Source organism: Loxodonta africana, chromosome 2 (assembly GCF_030014295.1).
Source record: "Loxodonta africana isolate mLoxAfr1 chromosome 2, mLoxAfr1.hap2, whole genome shotgun sequence".
Lineage (NCBI taxonomy): Eukaryota > Metazoa > Chordata > Mammalia > Proboscidea > Elephantidae > Loxodonta > Loxodonta africana.
The window spans coordinates 169,350,589-169,365,880 of NC_087343.1; the positions used below are offsets into that span (position 1 = coordinate 169,350,589).

Genomic DNA, 15,292 nt, shown 5'->3' on the forward strand with positions numbered 1-15,292 from the left:
TTAGGCAGTGAAAACCCTGTGGATCATAACAGAGCATTGTCTGACTCACTTGCTTTGGACACATAGATCACTAGAGGAAGACATCGTATTTGGCGAAGTAAAGGCAAGCAACGGTGAGCGAGACCCTCGATGAGATGGATTAGCACAGTAGCAGCAATAATGGACTCGAACATGCTGCTAATAATGAGGATGGCACAGGACTGGACAACATTTTTTCTGTTGTACATAGGTTCGCCATGAGTCGGAGTCTATCTATCTGTCTAGATATCTATTACCTCTCTCTTGATCTCTTCTCTGTGTGTATGTGTTATCTCTCTCTTTCTCTCTCTCAGACTGTACATTCTCCCATGTCTGGCCTGCTTCTCTCTGCAGGTCATCTCTCCCTGCCTGCTCCTCAGCATACGAGGTCCAAAATTTGCCACCTCAATCCTGGTGTCTACTTGACCTCTCAGCTCCAATGCCCAATAGTGTTAGTGATTCTTAGTGATAATTCTCTTTCAAGAGACTATCTGATTGGCCCAACCCGGAGGTCAGATGACCATTCCTGGTTCAATCAGTTTTGGCCAGGGAGAGCCATATGACACCAAGATGGCTTTGGGGGTCCATTCCTTTATCTGAGAAGGAGTCTGGGATGGGCATTCACCCTAACATGTGATAGTGACAGCAAGGCAGAATTGTACGATGGAAAGAACACTGAATGAACAGTCAGATGGTTCAGTCTTGTGTTAGCTCTCCCATGGAGTAGCTCCCTTCTCTGGGTCTCAAATACTCTATTAAATGAGGAATTAGACTAGTTGTTCTGTTAAGAACACCTCTAGCCCCCAAATTCTAGGATATCCCGTTTACAGAATAGGGATGCATACCTATTAGAGAGAACATGTAAATTGACAAAAAGCACAGAATGTTGTGAAAAAATAAAAACGATCATGTTCCGTGAAAAACAATTGATAGAACCGTCTCCAGGGTAAGGGGAGAGAGTGGAGGTTGTCATTCCCAGGATGCAACAGAGGTAGACCAGTGCTTGCCAAAGCTCAGTGTGCTTCACCAGCAGAGGCTGCTTTAGCTGCAGATCCCCAAGTCTGTCCCCAAATGATCTGATTCAGCAAGTCACCCCAGGTGACTCTGATGCAGGTGACTCAGAAGGAAGGGGGGAGAAGTGATCATCTTCTGGAAACACTGCATCGTTGTTGTTGTTGTTAGGTGCCATAGTGCATGTGGGACTTTTCAAAGGGTTAGAGCTGCCTTATGAGAAGCTTAGCTTCCTGGGGGAGGTAGCGATCTCCCCACCTTTGGTAGCATACGAGAAAGGCAGGGCTGCACCGGATGACCTCTACTGTCCCTTCCAGCCCCTTATTTTTCCAATTCTCTGAAGTTCAAACAGAATCAAGACTACATTGGGAGCTCAAGACCCAAGCTGGGAAAGGCATCACTTTCTTCCTCAGGCCACATCCCTGGGCCTCACTCATTTAAATTGGAGGCCACAGATCTTATGTTCAAACAATGGGAAGAGAGGGTATACTAGAATCAACTGTTCCTCCTCTGCCTCTCCCATTGTGGGTCCTGGGCTTTTAGAGGGTGGGCCACTGGAATTGCCTGTAAGGCTTTTTCTCGTACTTTTTTGTGCTCACTCATCTCCAGAAAAGAGCAGAATCTGGGGAGGAGGTGGGAGTTCAGCCCTAGAATCTGCCAGGGGCTCCAGAGGCTGAGGCTGGACGATCAGAAGAACGGAAGTGGCTAGTCCTCCTCTGTCAGGGCTGGAAGATAAAGCACTGCCTCCTCACTGAAGCCTGCAATGATTACTGAGCCACTCCCGACATCTACGCCTCTGAGGTCCCATAGCTCTTGGGTCTGCAGTTAGCACCTGGGGCCCTTTGTGGCTTCAGAGAGACCCAGACACGTCTGGAAATTTAATACTTTAATAGAAAAAAATAATAGTTTTATAGAGGGCGCAAGAATTCACAAAGCACCTCCACACCAAAGATCCATTTATTCCTCTTAATAATCTTGTGGGGCTGGCTGGGAATGTATCAGGTGGGGAAACTGAGGGTCAGAAAGGTTGGTTGGAAGAGAATGTAGATCTCTGCCTCCCTCTTCTTCTACGTTCTATTTCACCAGGGAAGCTCTTCATTAGAGACAAGGGACCACCCCACCCAAACAGGGCTGCAGCTGGGACCAGGAGGGGCTGGGCTGTCATGGTGGTGAGTGGAGAGAGTAGTGCCAGCTTCACCTCCTTCCTTATTAAGCAGATGGGCCTGTCTCAGGAGCAAGGAGAAGTGATCAGCTGGGATAGAGACCTTGGAGAACAGGGAGGCAGAAGGGCAGAGGGGAGGATGGTGTGGATCTGGGTGTCAGAAGACCAAGAGCCTATGTGTTTGATCTGGAGCAAGTGCCTGCTTCTCCCCACGCCTTAGTGTCCCCATCTGTACATTTAGGGAGTTAGACACTACTATGTCACTTCCTGCTCCGGAGTTTTAGGCTCCTCCCCTGTCTGCTGCCTCTCTGAGCCTCCACCTGGCTTTTAACAGCAGAAACAAACAAATCCCTTGCTGTCCGGTCAATTCCAGCTCATAGCAACCCTATAGAACAGAGTAGAACTTCCCCATAGGGTTTCCAAGGAGCAGCTGGTAGATTTGAACTGCTGACCTTTTGGGTAGCAGCCATACCATTTAACCACTGTGCCTCCAGGGCTCCCCCAGCAGCAGAGGGCCCGGCAATAAGCACCAACGTGGCCCACAGCAAGTCTCTGGACTTTCAGAACAGCTCTGTCTGTCCCCAAACCCCACCCTCCACTGCTGTGAAGTTTCCTGGAAACCTTCCCCAAACCCTCCCACTCCACCTCGACCGTGGGTGGCAACCCCACAAAAAGCTGCAGTAATCAGGACTGACCAGAAGATGGAGCCAAATGCCCGTGGAATCCTAAACAGTCTCATTTCCTGAGTTTTTATTTCCAGGGTTAAAGATGCAGAAACTAAGCCACGGAAGCAGTAAAAGGTTTCCTCAAGGTCTCCCACCTGTTAAGTGGCGGGGTTGGAAACGAAACCCTTTCATCTGCCCCTCAGGCCATCAAGTATCCTACCGCATTTTCTCTGAGTTTATGCCACTGAGTCCCTTTCAAGATGTAAATCTTGAACTCCTTAATTTTATCTTCGAATTTGAGTTTTGTAACAGGGACCGATGGGAACATGGAGAATGCACTGGGGGCTTGGCGCTTCAGCTCACTCGTGACCTGCCTTCAGCCACCTTCCCAGACCGGCTGTCAGCCACCCACTTCTGTGCTCTGCCCCTGAAGGGGGCTTGGGTACCAGCACAGAGAGGGTTTGGTGCTTGCCACTTCCACTCCGTCACCTGGCGTCGCTATGAGTCAGACTCGACTGGATGACACCCAGCCCCACCAACAACAATGGAACATGGGGTACCATCAGACCTTGCCTGCATCAGCAAGGATTGGCCAGAAATTAGCTGTTTTAATCGATTGACGTGGAAGAGTTGATCTGTTACTCTGGATGCAACCGTGTCTATGGGAGAAGGGGGACTGCGACAGCAAGAAAGAGTCTTGAGAGAAGCCTGGTCTTCAAAGGAATATCATTTGACCCCTAAATGCTTTGTTCAAGATCCCAGACCCTTTCCTGCCATTATCTAAATCAAATCTCTAAGCTTATTACTCATAAAGTGAATGGGATCAGGGTGGGGAAATGAGGTCCAACCTGTAGCTTTGGCTCCAGGATGAAGGAAATAACCAGAATCTAGCAGGCTTAAACTGGTTGGGTGGCCAGAATGAAACTTGGTCATGGGCTTACCTCACTCCACCATGGACTTAAGTGCCCTTCCCCTGTCCTATCTCTCACACTCCCGATCCAGAAATTTAGGGTTCCTCACTAAGAAATGCAACCGCAGGGTGAGACAGACAGCAAAGGAAGCAGGGGGATCAGATTCTGGACTGGGATTTCGCTCCAAGGGCTTCGTCACCTTCATCCTCAGTCTGGGAGACCAAAATCAAAAACCAAGCCTATTGCTGTCGAGTCAGTTCTGACTCATGGCGACCCCATGTGTTACAGAGTAAAACTGCTCCGCAGGGTTCTCAGTGGCTGTGACCTTTATGGAAGCAAATCCCCAGGCCTACGGTAGCCCCATAGTTAAGCACTTGGCTGCTCACCAAAAGGTTAGCAGTTTGAATCCACCAGCTGCTCCTTAGAAACCCTATGGGAAGTTCTAGTCTTTCCTTTAGGGTGGCTATGAGTCTGAATGGACTTGACAACAACAGGTTAGATTTTGGTTTGATATTCTTCAGCAACGCCATTAGGTGGGTTTGATCCATCATCCTTCAGGTAAGTAGTCAAGTGGCAAGCCATTTGTACCACCCAGAGGCAGACGGAACCATTTACATTTTACAGAGGAGAAAACAGTCTCTGAGTGATCATCATTTACTCAAGCGTTTTTTTTTTCAACATTTCATACCTTATGGTGCTTTATTCTCTGTGAAGTGCTTTCATTGGAGATTTACAAGATGCTAGGTAAGGCAGAGAAAGGTAGATGTTTTTATTCCTTTTTTATGGGTGAGGAAGCTGGCTCAAAAAGAAAGGATAAAAGACCAAGGCAAGAAGCCCACTTTCTCTACTCTCAGCCTCCATAAGTAGCCACGCAAGGAATTTGGAAACAATATCAGGAAGCTTTGGGACTTCATAATATCCCCTGATATGATTATCTCATAGTCATAATCAGCATAGCTAATATTTAGGGAGTGATTACTATATCCCAGGCACTGTGCCAGGCACAAGTGTGCCTCACCTCATCCAACACTGTGAAGTGAGGGGCACCTCCATTTTACAGTTTAATGAAACTGAGGTACAGAGAGATTGAATGACTTGCCAGGTCACATAGCCACTAAGAGGTGGAGCCGGGACTTGAACAGAGACTGTCTAGCTCAGAGCTCAGCCTCCTCACTCTTAAAACATTTTGCTGTTCTTCCTTCTAAGGAGAAATGAGCAGGGAAAGGACTGTAAGCCGGGGTGGATTTAAAACTGCCACTGACTGCTGACCTGGGCTGTCTATACCAGGTAGCAACGGTCCCTCACCTCAACCCCATTTGAGTGGTCTCTTTTCATGGCAGGCCAATCATGAAGATAAAGGAGAACCAAGAACCACCAAAAGTCTCCTCCTTAAACCCGAAGAACCATGAAATGCAGAAGAAAACCCTCAGCAATAGTTATCTCTTTGTGCTATTCTGCATTCTCTCTCAGGTTGGATCTTGGCATTTCTCTTCAACATCGACCTTTGGTGCAGCCTCTCCTGGTTTCTCTTCTAGGGCTTATTCACGGCACCAATTGGCTTTTCCAGGTGGGCTTCCTATGAACTTGTATAGGCCCACACACATATTTATCTTCCTTCTGTCTCTAGGTAATCAAAAGAGACAGGCTACAACACGTGTTTAACCAACAGGACTCTTCAGGGAGCTTAACTCTATCAGAGAGAAAGGACTTATTTTTCACATTTAGTAAGAATATAGCAGAAAGTCCCAAGTAAGTCACATCCTTTAAAAGGGTGAAAATCATTCCGTCACCCTCTCTGTGGTGGCTGCCTCTGTCCCTCACCCTGCCCATGCTTAACTTCTTCCTTGTAGGGCAAGATTGGCAGTTCTTAAATTATGTGTTTCTTTACTGCCCCTGTTAAACTCAGGTCAGAATTATCTAATTGGCTCAGCATCCATTCAAACCACGGAAAATCCAAAGCTCTAGGCCTAATCTCCTCTTTTTATGACTGTGAATCAAGAAGCAGCTCCGAGTACAGAAAGAATAGGGTTTGAATCCTTGCTCCACCACCTTCTCACTGTGTGATCTTAAGCTAATTTCTCAACCTCTGCAGGCTACAAGTGCCCTCATCTGTAGAAGAGGGGTTAGAACAGTCCTAGCTTTATGGGGCTGTTGTGAAGATAAAAGGGATAATATATTTAAAATCTTCAGTACAGTGGCCTGGCATATAGTAACTACTCAATTAATATTAGCTATAAAAAAATTTTTTTATATTAATGCTATTATTACTAATAGATCAGAGGTGTCTCAATGTAAATCTTGTGAGTTGGGGCTACGGCAGAATTAGAACCCAGCTATCCTGAAACCTGGTACAATGTTGTTGTTATTGTTAGCTGCCATCCAGTTGGCCCCTGACACATGGCAACCCCATGCACAACAGGATCAGACTACTGTGACCCATAGGGTTTTTGCTGGCTAATTTTCAGAAATTGGTCACCAGGCCTTTCTTCCTAGTCCATCTTAGTTTGGAAGCTCTGCTGAAACCTGTTCAGTATCATAGCAACACACAAGCCTTCACTGACAGATGGGTGGTGGCTACACTCGAGGTGCATTGGCCAGGAATCAAACCCCGGTCTCCTGCATGGAAGGCGAGAATTCCACCACTGAACTACCACGGCCCACTCCTGCTGGAGAAGCTGTGTTAAAACCCTTTGTTTACATATGGTTTTCATTTAATTTGTAGAGCTTCCTTTACCTGTTTGACGCATCTAGTGCTGTTATGACAGAAAATACCACAAATGGATGGCTTCAACAAAGAGAAATTTATTCTTTCACAGTCTAGAGGCTAGAAGTCCAAATTTAGGGTTCCAGCTCCAAGGGAAGGCTTTCTCTCTGTTGGCTCTGGGAAAAGGTCCTTGTCATCAATCTTCCCTGGTTGAGGAGTTTCTCAGTGCAGGGGCCCTGTGTCCAAAGGATGTGCTATTCTCCTGGCTTTTGTTTCTTGGTGGTATGAGGTCCCCATGTCTCTCTGCTCAGTTCTCTCTCTTATATCTCAAAAGAGATTGGCTTAAAACACAACCTAATCTTGTAGATTGAGTCCTGCCTCATGAACATAACTGCCTTTAATCCTGCCTCATTATCATGATACAGGTAGGATTTACAAAGCATAGGAAAATCACATCAGATGACAAACTGGTGGACAATCACATAATGCTGGCAATCATGGCCTAGCCAAGCTGACACACATTTGTGGAAGAGACAATTCAATCCATAACACAGGGATTCCATAAATATGTGGACTTAACTGAGAAGGATGGATCAGAGTCCTCCAGAATATCTTTCAAACCCCACCTGCAATCCAATCACCCCATTTCAGAACCTGCTACCAAAGCACCTGCTTGTTGAGAGGAGCCAGATCGGGCCACGTTTTCCACCATCCTGCTCTGAGTGTCCACAACAGGGATTTGCACACGGGCAAGTGGGCCCACTGGTCGCCAAATCCTCACGGGGAGTGCACAACATTTCCTAACCCTTTGGTCCCTTGGCCCAAAGCCTTCCTCCTTCATTTTTTTAATTGAGATATTTATTGAGGTAATTGTAGATTCATATGCAGGTATAAGAAATAGTTCAGAGAGATCCTGTGTACCCTTTACCCAGTTTTCCCCAATGGTACAATATCACTACCATGATATTGTCATTGATACAATCCATAGATATTAATTTCCCCAATTTTACTTATACTTATTTGTGTGTGTGTATGCATTTAGTTCTATACAGTTTATCATGCATATGTCTATGTATCCACCACCATAGTCAACACACAGAATGGTTCCATCACCATAGGGACCCCTCAAATTATTACCCTTTTAAAACCAGTCCTACCTCCACCCCCTCCCCACCCCCATTTCTGACCTCTGGCAACCATGAATGTGATCTTTATTTCTATAATTTTGTCATTTCAAGAATTTTATATAAATGGAATTATACAGTATATAACCTTTTGGAATTGGATTTTTCCATTTGGCATAATTTCCTTGTGATCCGTCCAACTCCTTGCATGTATTAATAGTTTGTTCCTTTTAGTTGCTGAGTAAGTAACCCAGTGTATGGAGGTACCACAGTTTAACCATTGGCCCACCGAAGAACATTCCAGTCTTTGGTTATGACAAATAAAGCCACAACGAACATCCGTGTACTCCTTCCTCGTGGATCACTAATTGATACAGATGCCCTTACTTCACTGAAGGTTTTGTTCCTGCTGTTGCAAACACAATTTGTCACCACACAGTCCTTACTATGCCAACTCCTAGTGGCTCTGGATAATGTGCCCGGATGCTCCCCTACAGATATCCACCACTAGGATCGACACCTCCAGGTGCTTCTCCTTAAAGAAATCAAGTAGAACAAGCCCGCCTGGGCTCACGCTGCAGCAGCTCTGCCATTTATAGCTGCGAAATCTTGAGCAAGTCACTGAACTCTCTGAATCTGTTTCATAACCATCATAATAAAGCAGTTGCTGAGGTTTCTTTATTGAGGGCTTACAATAGAAGTATAATGTAATGGTTCAATGCAGGAATCCTGGTACCAGGTGGCCTGGGTTTGAATCCTGACTCTACCACTAGTTGGTTATATGACTCCAGGCAATTTACATTTCTGTACCTCAGTTTTTCCATCTGTAAACGGACATGCTTATAGAACCTATCTCCCAGTGCTGCTGTGGGGTTTAAATACACATAAGACAGAACACAGCCTGGCACATAGTGTTCATTAAGCATTACTTCGTACTGCTGTGTGGCAGGCACTGTTCTAAGCACTTCACACAGACTATTTTACTGACTCCTCTCTATGACTTTATTAAAAAGGTATGTAATGAGATCCATTTTACAGATGGCCTAACTGCCGTTTAGGGCGTTAAGGCACTTGCTCATGGTCATTAGGTTAGAAGACGGAGCTGAGATTCATTTTTGAGTCTATCTTTGCTCCTAACTTCTGTATCATTCTGCAGCCCATAAACAGGATGTTATTGCCCAGCCTTGCAGAGCAGTCGTGAGGGTTACAGAGAAAAGCGTACTCATTCCACGGTACCTGGTACTCAGGCTGCTCCACAGTGTTGCCTTCCTCTTTTAATTAGCTTTGATGGTTGGTGGACAATAGATGATTCTGAAGTTCAACATACAGCAGAAAGTAGCCCCTTGAGACAAGCAGCAAACCACTACAACAAAAGCAGCAATTTGAGATACTGTTGGATGCATCTGCAAACATCTGCAGTGCTGACTTAACAATCACAACCAGGTTTGGGACAAGTCCATCCAACTAAGCCACAATTCACAGCAACGGAGCGGCTGTCACACCTGTCTCAGAGGGCTTTGCATCAACAATGCAACGAGACTGCCAGCCAGGGACAACAGCGTGAGCTCCTAGGGGATGAGGGTCACACGTTCTGCGTCTTGTGCCCCCAGCACCTAACCCAGCGTTTGGGAGGGAGTGTCCTCGCGGAGTATGTAAGGAACCCCAGTGACGCTCTGGTATAACAAAGGCAGTCCTGTGCTGGGGATCCAAGGACCTGAGCTAAGGTCCCAGATGAGCTTCCTACCAGCTATGTGACTTTGAGGGAGTCATTTCTTCTTTTGAGGCCTCAATGTCCCTAGCTGTGAATGAAAGGTTTCAATTATATGTGCTTTAGAATCCCTTCAAGCTCTGTATTCTCTACCGGTAGCAGAACACTGAGCCACCCTTTTTTTTTTTTTCTCCTCCTCCCTCCTTTCTTTTCTTTTTTCTTCTTTCAGTCAGCCAACAAATATTTTCTGCCATGTGCCAGATCCTATGCCATAAGTTGGGAACTCAATGGTGAGCAAAATAAATACAGAAGAAAGGTACTTAATAAGTTTTTGCTGATTCACTGAATGCTGTCACAAACAATATTCAATTCTTATTTTGTATCTTTTGCTTCAACATAGAAGCTAAATATACAGTTTGTATTACTCTCAATGATATGCGTGGGAGAGGTAAAGAATGATCCAGTTGTACTAAACACTTGTAGTTTTTAGATGCCTTCGAGTCAATTTCAACTCATGGCAATCCTATGTGGCAGAGAACTGCCCCAAAGGGTTTTCTAGGCTATTATCTTTACAAGAGCTTGGCAGGTCTTTCCCCTTGCGGATCCTCTGAGTGGGTCAACCAACTAACCTTTCGTTAGCAGCCAAGCGCTTAAGCTTTGCACCACTGGGGCTCCTCACTGAAGACTTAAGTTCTTCAATTCTGACATAAGCAGCTACAATTATTATGTAGACAATTCATACTTAAACAGGTTTGGGGTGAAATTGCCAAGGTCATTACACCTGTTACCCAGTTGAGACTGGCTGGTAGGAACTCTGTGACAATCTTTACCCTCATTCCAACTTACAAATGTGCGTTAACAAAAATCAAGTATATTGGAGCATTCAATCAAGCTGGGAAAGATTACTTCCCCTTCAGTACCAGCTTAGCAATGGCTAGTATGTACAGAAAGGAATGTGGGGGTGACGGGTAGAAATAGATGATGATTTCATTTGATTTTCCATCTCTGTACCTGCCTCTTACATGGGTAGGCCAGTCAGGAACTTTCATGTCTGCAAAGTTCAACAATGATTTGGACAGGTGAAGAGATCACTATTGCCTTTCTTTGTTTTTAGCTCAAGGACAAGTGAATTGAGAGAATATTCAGGAGTTTTTGGTGTTTGTTATTGTTCTTGTTTTTGTAATTCCCTGAAGAACTGGGGAAGTGATAGATACGAAGGGACTTTGGGATTTTGCCAGGCTATGTAATAAAAAGCAAAGACGGGGTTGCAAGTAAAACAGAAGAAATGAGCAGACTGGTGCCGGGGGAACATCAGGATGCAGCTGGAGAGTGACACCAGTGGGCACGTTTTCAAAAGCTTCCTCATATATTCGCCAGAGGCTTTGATGACATATTAAGAGACTCATTATTTTTAGAATTTCCCCACTTCTCAAATGCTTAATAATAAATCTTTTAAGAAAGCAGACGTCATGTTACACTGTGAAGACATAAGAGGTTTCAATATTTAACATTTGTGAAATGCCATGCTTATTGACTGCTCATTGTGCGTACAATTTTATTCTGGGCTTTTCCAACCTGAAGATTATTCTCATCTTTAAAATTCAGAGCACATCTGAAAATATAGAGAAATGTTTATTTCTTAAAGAATGACATCAATAGCAACTTCCTGTATCTCTCCCTCAAACAGATCTTTAGGTGAAAACTAATATAAAAGAGTGTTATTCAGAAGTAGGAACCCACAGGACCTTGTTTCCTGATTATAGGATTAGAAAATTCACATTTGTACATCTGTGTATCAGGGTCTTAGTAATACAACCCATATGAATTACAATTTCAAATTTCAAGTCTGTGAACCTGGATATCTGTTTAAAAAAAAAAAAACCTGTAGCAAAACCAAATAAGGAAAATATAGCTTGTCTTTAACACATTCCCAATGTAACATATAAAAGAAAACAAGAATTAGCACAGAGGTTTCTACTCCTTTTAGATCAAATTAATAAGGCATCTTTTAATCACAGTCTTTAAAGACCTCAGCTGTATGAAAAGAAACATTCACACCAATAATAACCAAACATTTTACCTATCCAGGTATTAAGTGAATTGGGAAGGGGAGTGGCACATTTTAAGAATTAGTGGTAAATTTCAGATACCAGAAACTTGAAAGGAAAATAGTGCCAAAAGGGTATCATCAAGTAACTACATAATGTACCTATTCCAAATAGAATAATGAAGCAACCACCAACCAAAAACCATCACCGTAATCTAACAGGTTCCAGAATGACCCCTGAATCTGTCAGTGAATGTTTATGCTTTTATTTCTCTCTCTACTAAATAAAGGAACTTTAATTCTTTTCTCATTATATTCTAAGTTGAGGGTAGACAATTATTGTTTGGAATTAATTAATTCTGAATTAATAGTGCTTTCATCATTTTATCAATGGTCCCCAACTTCATTAAAAAACTTTGAGCAGTGATTGGAATTGTAAATGTTCGCTTGAAGCTTAATAAAAGTTAATTAAAAAAAAAAAAAAAGAATAGGAGGAGGATATGGAATGTGTAGCTAATTGCCTCCACGAACAACTGCTTCCTTTGCCTTGAGACCAGGAGAACTGGATGGTGCCTGGTTATCGTTACTGAATGTTTTGATCAAAGATTTATAGAAGAAGTCTGATCAAAAGGGGGAAAATGCAGAATAGAATTCCAAATTCTCATGGAATCCAGGCTTTCTAGAGCCATTGAAGCTGGATGAACCCCTGAAACAATTGCCCTGAGTTAACCTTTAAACCTTAAACCAAAAATATCCCCCAAAGTCTCCTTTAAACTAAACAGTAGTTTAGTTAATCAGTAAAGAATGTCTGCCTTGAGCACTGTGCTCCTTTAAGAACTATCTATATGGGAGCAAAATGACAACAGGAATTTGAAAGGTTAGATAGCAAGCTTAGGGGGCAGCCAGTTTAGGTTAATGGGGGAGGAACAATTTGGAAAAGGAGGGTGACAATGCCTGCACCACTAGAAGAATGTAATCAATGTCACTGAATTGTACACTTATTGTTGAACTGGTGTATGTTCTGCTGTGTATATTCTCAACAATAAAAATAAATATAAATAAATAAGAATATTATGAACAACAACAAAAAAAAAACTTTGAGCAGGCTGACAGGGAACACAGCAGAGAACCCCTGAGGGACCAGGAGAGTAGTGGGATACAGACCTCAAATTCTCATAATAAGACCAGACTTAATGGTCTGACAGAGACTAGAAGGACCCCAGAGGTCATGGTCCCCAGACCTTCTGTTAGCCCAAGAATGGAACCATTCCCAAAGTCAGCTCTTCAGATAGGGATTGGACTGGACTATGGGATAGAAAATGATACTGGTGAAGAGTGAGCTTCTTGGATCAAGTAGACACATGAGACTATGTGGGCAGCTCCTGTCTGGAGGGGAGATGAGAGGGCAGTGGGGGTCAGATGCTGGCTGAATGGACATGAAAATAGAGAGAGAGGGATGGAGTGTGGTACAGTGGTTAAATGTTTGGCTGCTACCCAAAAGGTCAGCAGTTCAAATCCACCAGCTGTACCTTGGAAACCCAGTGGGGCAGTTCTACTCTCTCCCATAGGGTCGCTATGAGCTGGAATCGACTCTATGGCAACGGGTTTGATTTTTTTGTTGTTGTTGTTTAATCTAAAATTTGCTCAATTAAGGGCTGCAATCTGGTTAGGTACATAAGGACATACTGCTTTGTCCTAAAATACCTATATCCCTCGTCTTGAATAAAGCTTAATGTTTCTAGATCAAAGAGTAAAAGATGCCACACTGCCATTGCACATGAAGATGAACAGAAAGTAGGCAGCATGACAGCTTCCAGGAATATCTTGCTCAAGGGATACAAGTTCAAACACAGCAACTGAGCCTGAGGCAACAAATTGGGACTGGGGGATGCCAGCCTTATTAACCATAAGCCAAGTGTTTTTCCGAATTTCAGAATTACTCAGGTTATTAGGTGGGGGAGGGAAGGGTGAAATTTGTCTCTAAAAAGAAATACTCATATTAAATATGACCATATTAAAAGAGAGCATATGCAGAATAAATAATACTTTAGTACTACTGGTATACCTTTTTAATCCAAATCTATTTATTTTCCTCCTTGCTTACAAACTGCCCCTACCGAGTAAGATTACATAGAAACTGTCTTGATATCAATCTATGTTATAGCTCTGCTTTGCTCTGTTCTTGGCTTCAGAAAGATACTGGGGCTCATGTTTGGAAGGGTAAATGAAAGGATCAATGGACACAATTATTCAATTTTATTTTAAAGGTTTTAGAAGATGAGTGGGAGAGCTCACAAAATTTAATGAATCATTAAAAACAACAAAGTTTGAGAACTTTTTACAAAAAGTGGATACGAAAATAGCCTTTAGGAAGATGTCTCTTAATAGCCTCTTAACTGAGCCAAAAAAACTTAAGACTAAACATGCTAAAGAATACATTAAAAGGAAAAAATACATTGTGTTTTATAGGTTAAGTCCTGTTATCAATAAACACCATTTCTGTGGGACTCTACAGTCCACTTCAACCATATTCAAGCAATAAAAACCCCGTTACTGAAAGTACTTCAACACTCCTTTGGAGTCGGCTGTTATAGAATTTATCCTGCATATAGGGTATGCATGAAAAATATCCTGGAGACGCAGAATATCTGCAAACAGGAAACCATTTCTATAAATTGCACTTACTGGTCTTAATCTAGTTAAGTGAGGGTCAGTTATAACTTGAGGCTTACCATCGCAGGGTGGGGGTTTGGGGGCTATTTGAAGTCAAAGGCATGTTGCAATAGTTAATTTATGTGGCTACAAATACAATATTCTACAACTTTCTCCTTAATGCCAAATATCTGCTAAGAATAAAAGAGCAGATGCAACTTCCTAACCATTTCCAAAAATTCATGAGATAAACAGTAATCATCAGGGAGCTTATACACACTCAGTTTTCTTACAGGCATAGATTTTATTCTAGAAAGGAGAAAGGAAGTGCCATTACTAGGCCAAACACATGAATTCTAGAATGCAAATTAAGTCATTTCTCTTTTGGATAACAACCAATTATATTCATGGCAAAATTGTTACTGTTTTGCATCATGTCAAAGAAAGAACAGTATTTTTGCCTGAGTGCCCTACTCACCTTTATCTAGAGCCATTATCCTTGGACTTTCTATGAAAGATATTTTTCAAATTTAATTACAACAATTGGGAACGGTAGTGTGAGGGCCTGACTACTTCAGCCAAGTAGTAAGGCAACCAGTTTCCTCTTAAAGCTTGCTCTCCTAACTGAATTTTTCAATAATACTAAAATAACTCTCTTCCCTCACTTCTGCAAGGGTATCCAGAAGACAGTGGCACTTCTTGGCCTTGCCACAAGTCCAGGTCAAATCTCCTCTGTCCTTCAAGGTTCTAACAAAGGCTGCCGGACCTGTAGCTCATGCCTGCGGTGATTCAGTCTTGCTCTCAATGAGGGAGATCTCCAGCATGGGTAAGAGCAGCTGAAAGGCATCCTGGATGTAGGAAGCACTGTTTGATGCCTGCCAGGATTAAAGAAAGCAAGAAAAATACAGTATCACAGTCACCATAAAAGAGGAAATATTCTGTAATACAACAAAGCAATAGATTAAGCCTGACAAATAAGAACACACACTCAACCATCTCAATAAACTCCATTATAGGGGGAAAAAGACGTAGCTCTTAAAATGATACAACAGTACCAAAAATGAATGTCTACATTTTGTCCACTTGCCCATCAAATATGATAGCTGTTCCTTGCATCCTGCTCAAACTCAGCATTCAAAGCTTATTTAGTCCCTGCCTGAGTGGGTCAATTCCACCCCAGCATTTTACAATTACTGAAGAATTGAAAACCCCAATCAACACCCGTCCTCCCCCATTTCTTTGTTTTGCTAACCACAAGCTTGTTTTGAGCAACATTTTTCAGGAAGTCGC

General features: G+C 43.0%; 1 protein-coding gene across 3 annotated transcripts in view; it reads right to left on the bottom strand.

Moving 5' to 3' along the window:
* Positions 1–13,591: 13,591 nt before the first annotated feature.
* The window catches only part of FAM114A2 (family with sequence similarity 114 member A2), a 41,014-nt gene continuing 39,313 nt past the window's right edge, over positions 13,592–15,292 (bottom strand). For all 3 annotated transcript variants that reach the window (XM_064278599.1, XM_064278594.1, XM_064278607.1), the window contains one exon: positions 13,592–14,877. In XM_064278599.1, the coding sequence (XP_064134669.1) occupies positions 14,776–14,877 (102 nt within the window). In that variant the 3' untranslated portion in view covers positions 13,592–14,775. The remainder of the gene's footprint in view (positions 14,878–15,292) is intronic.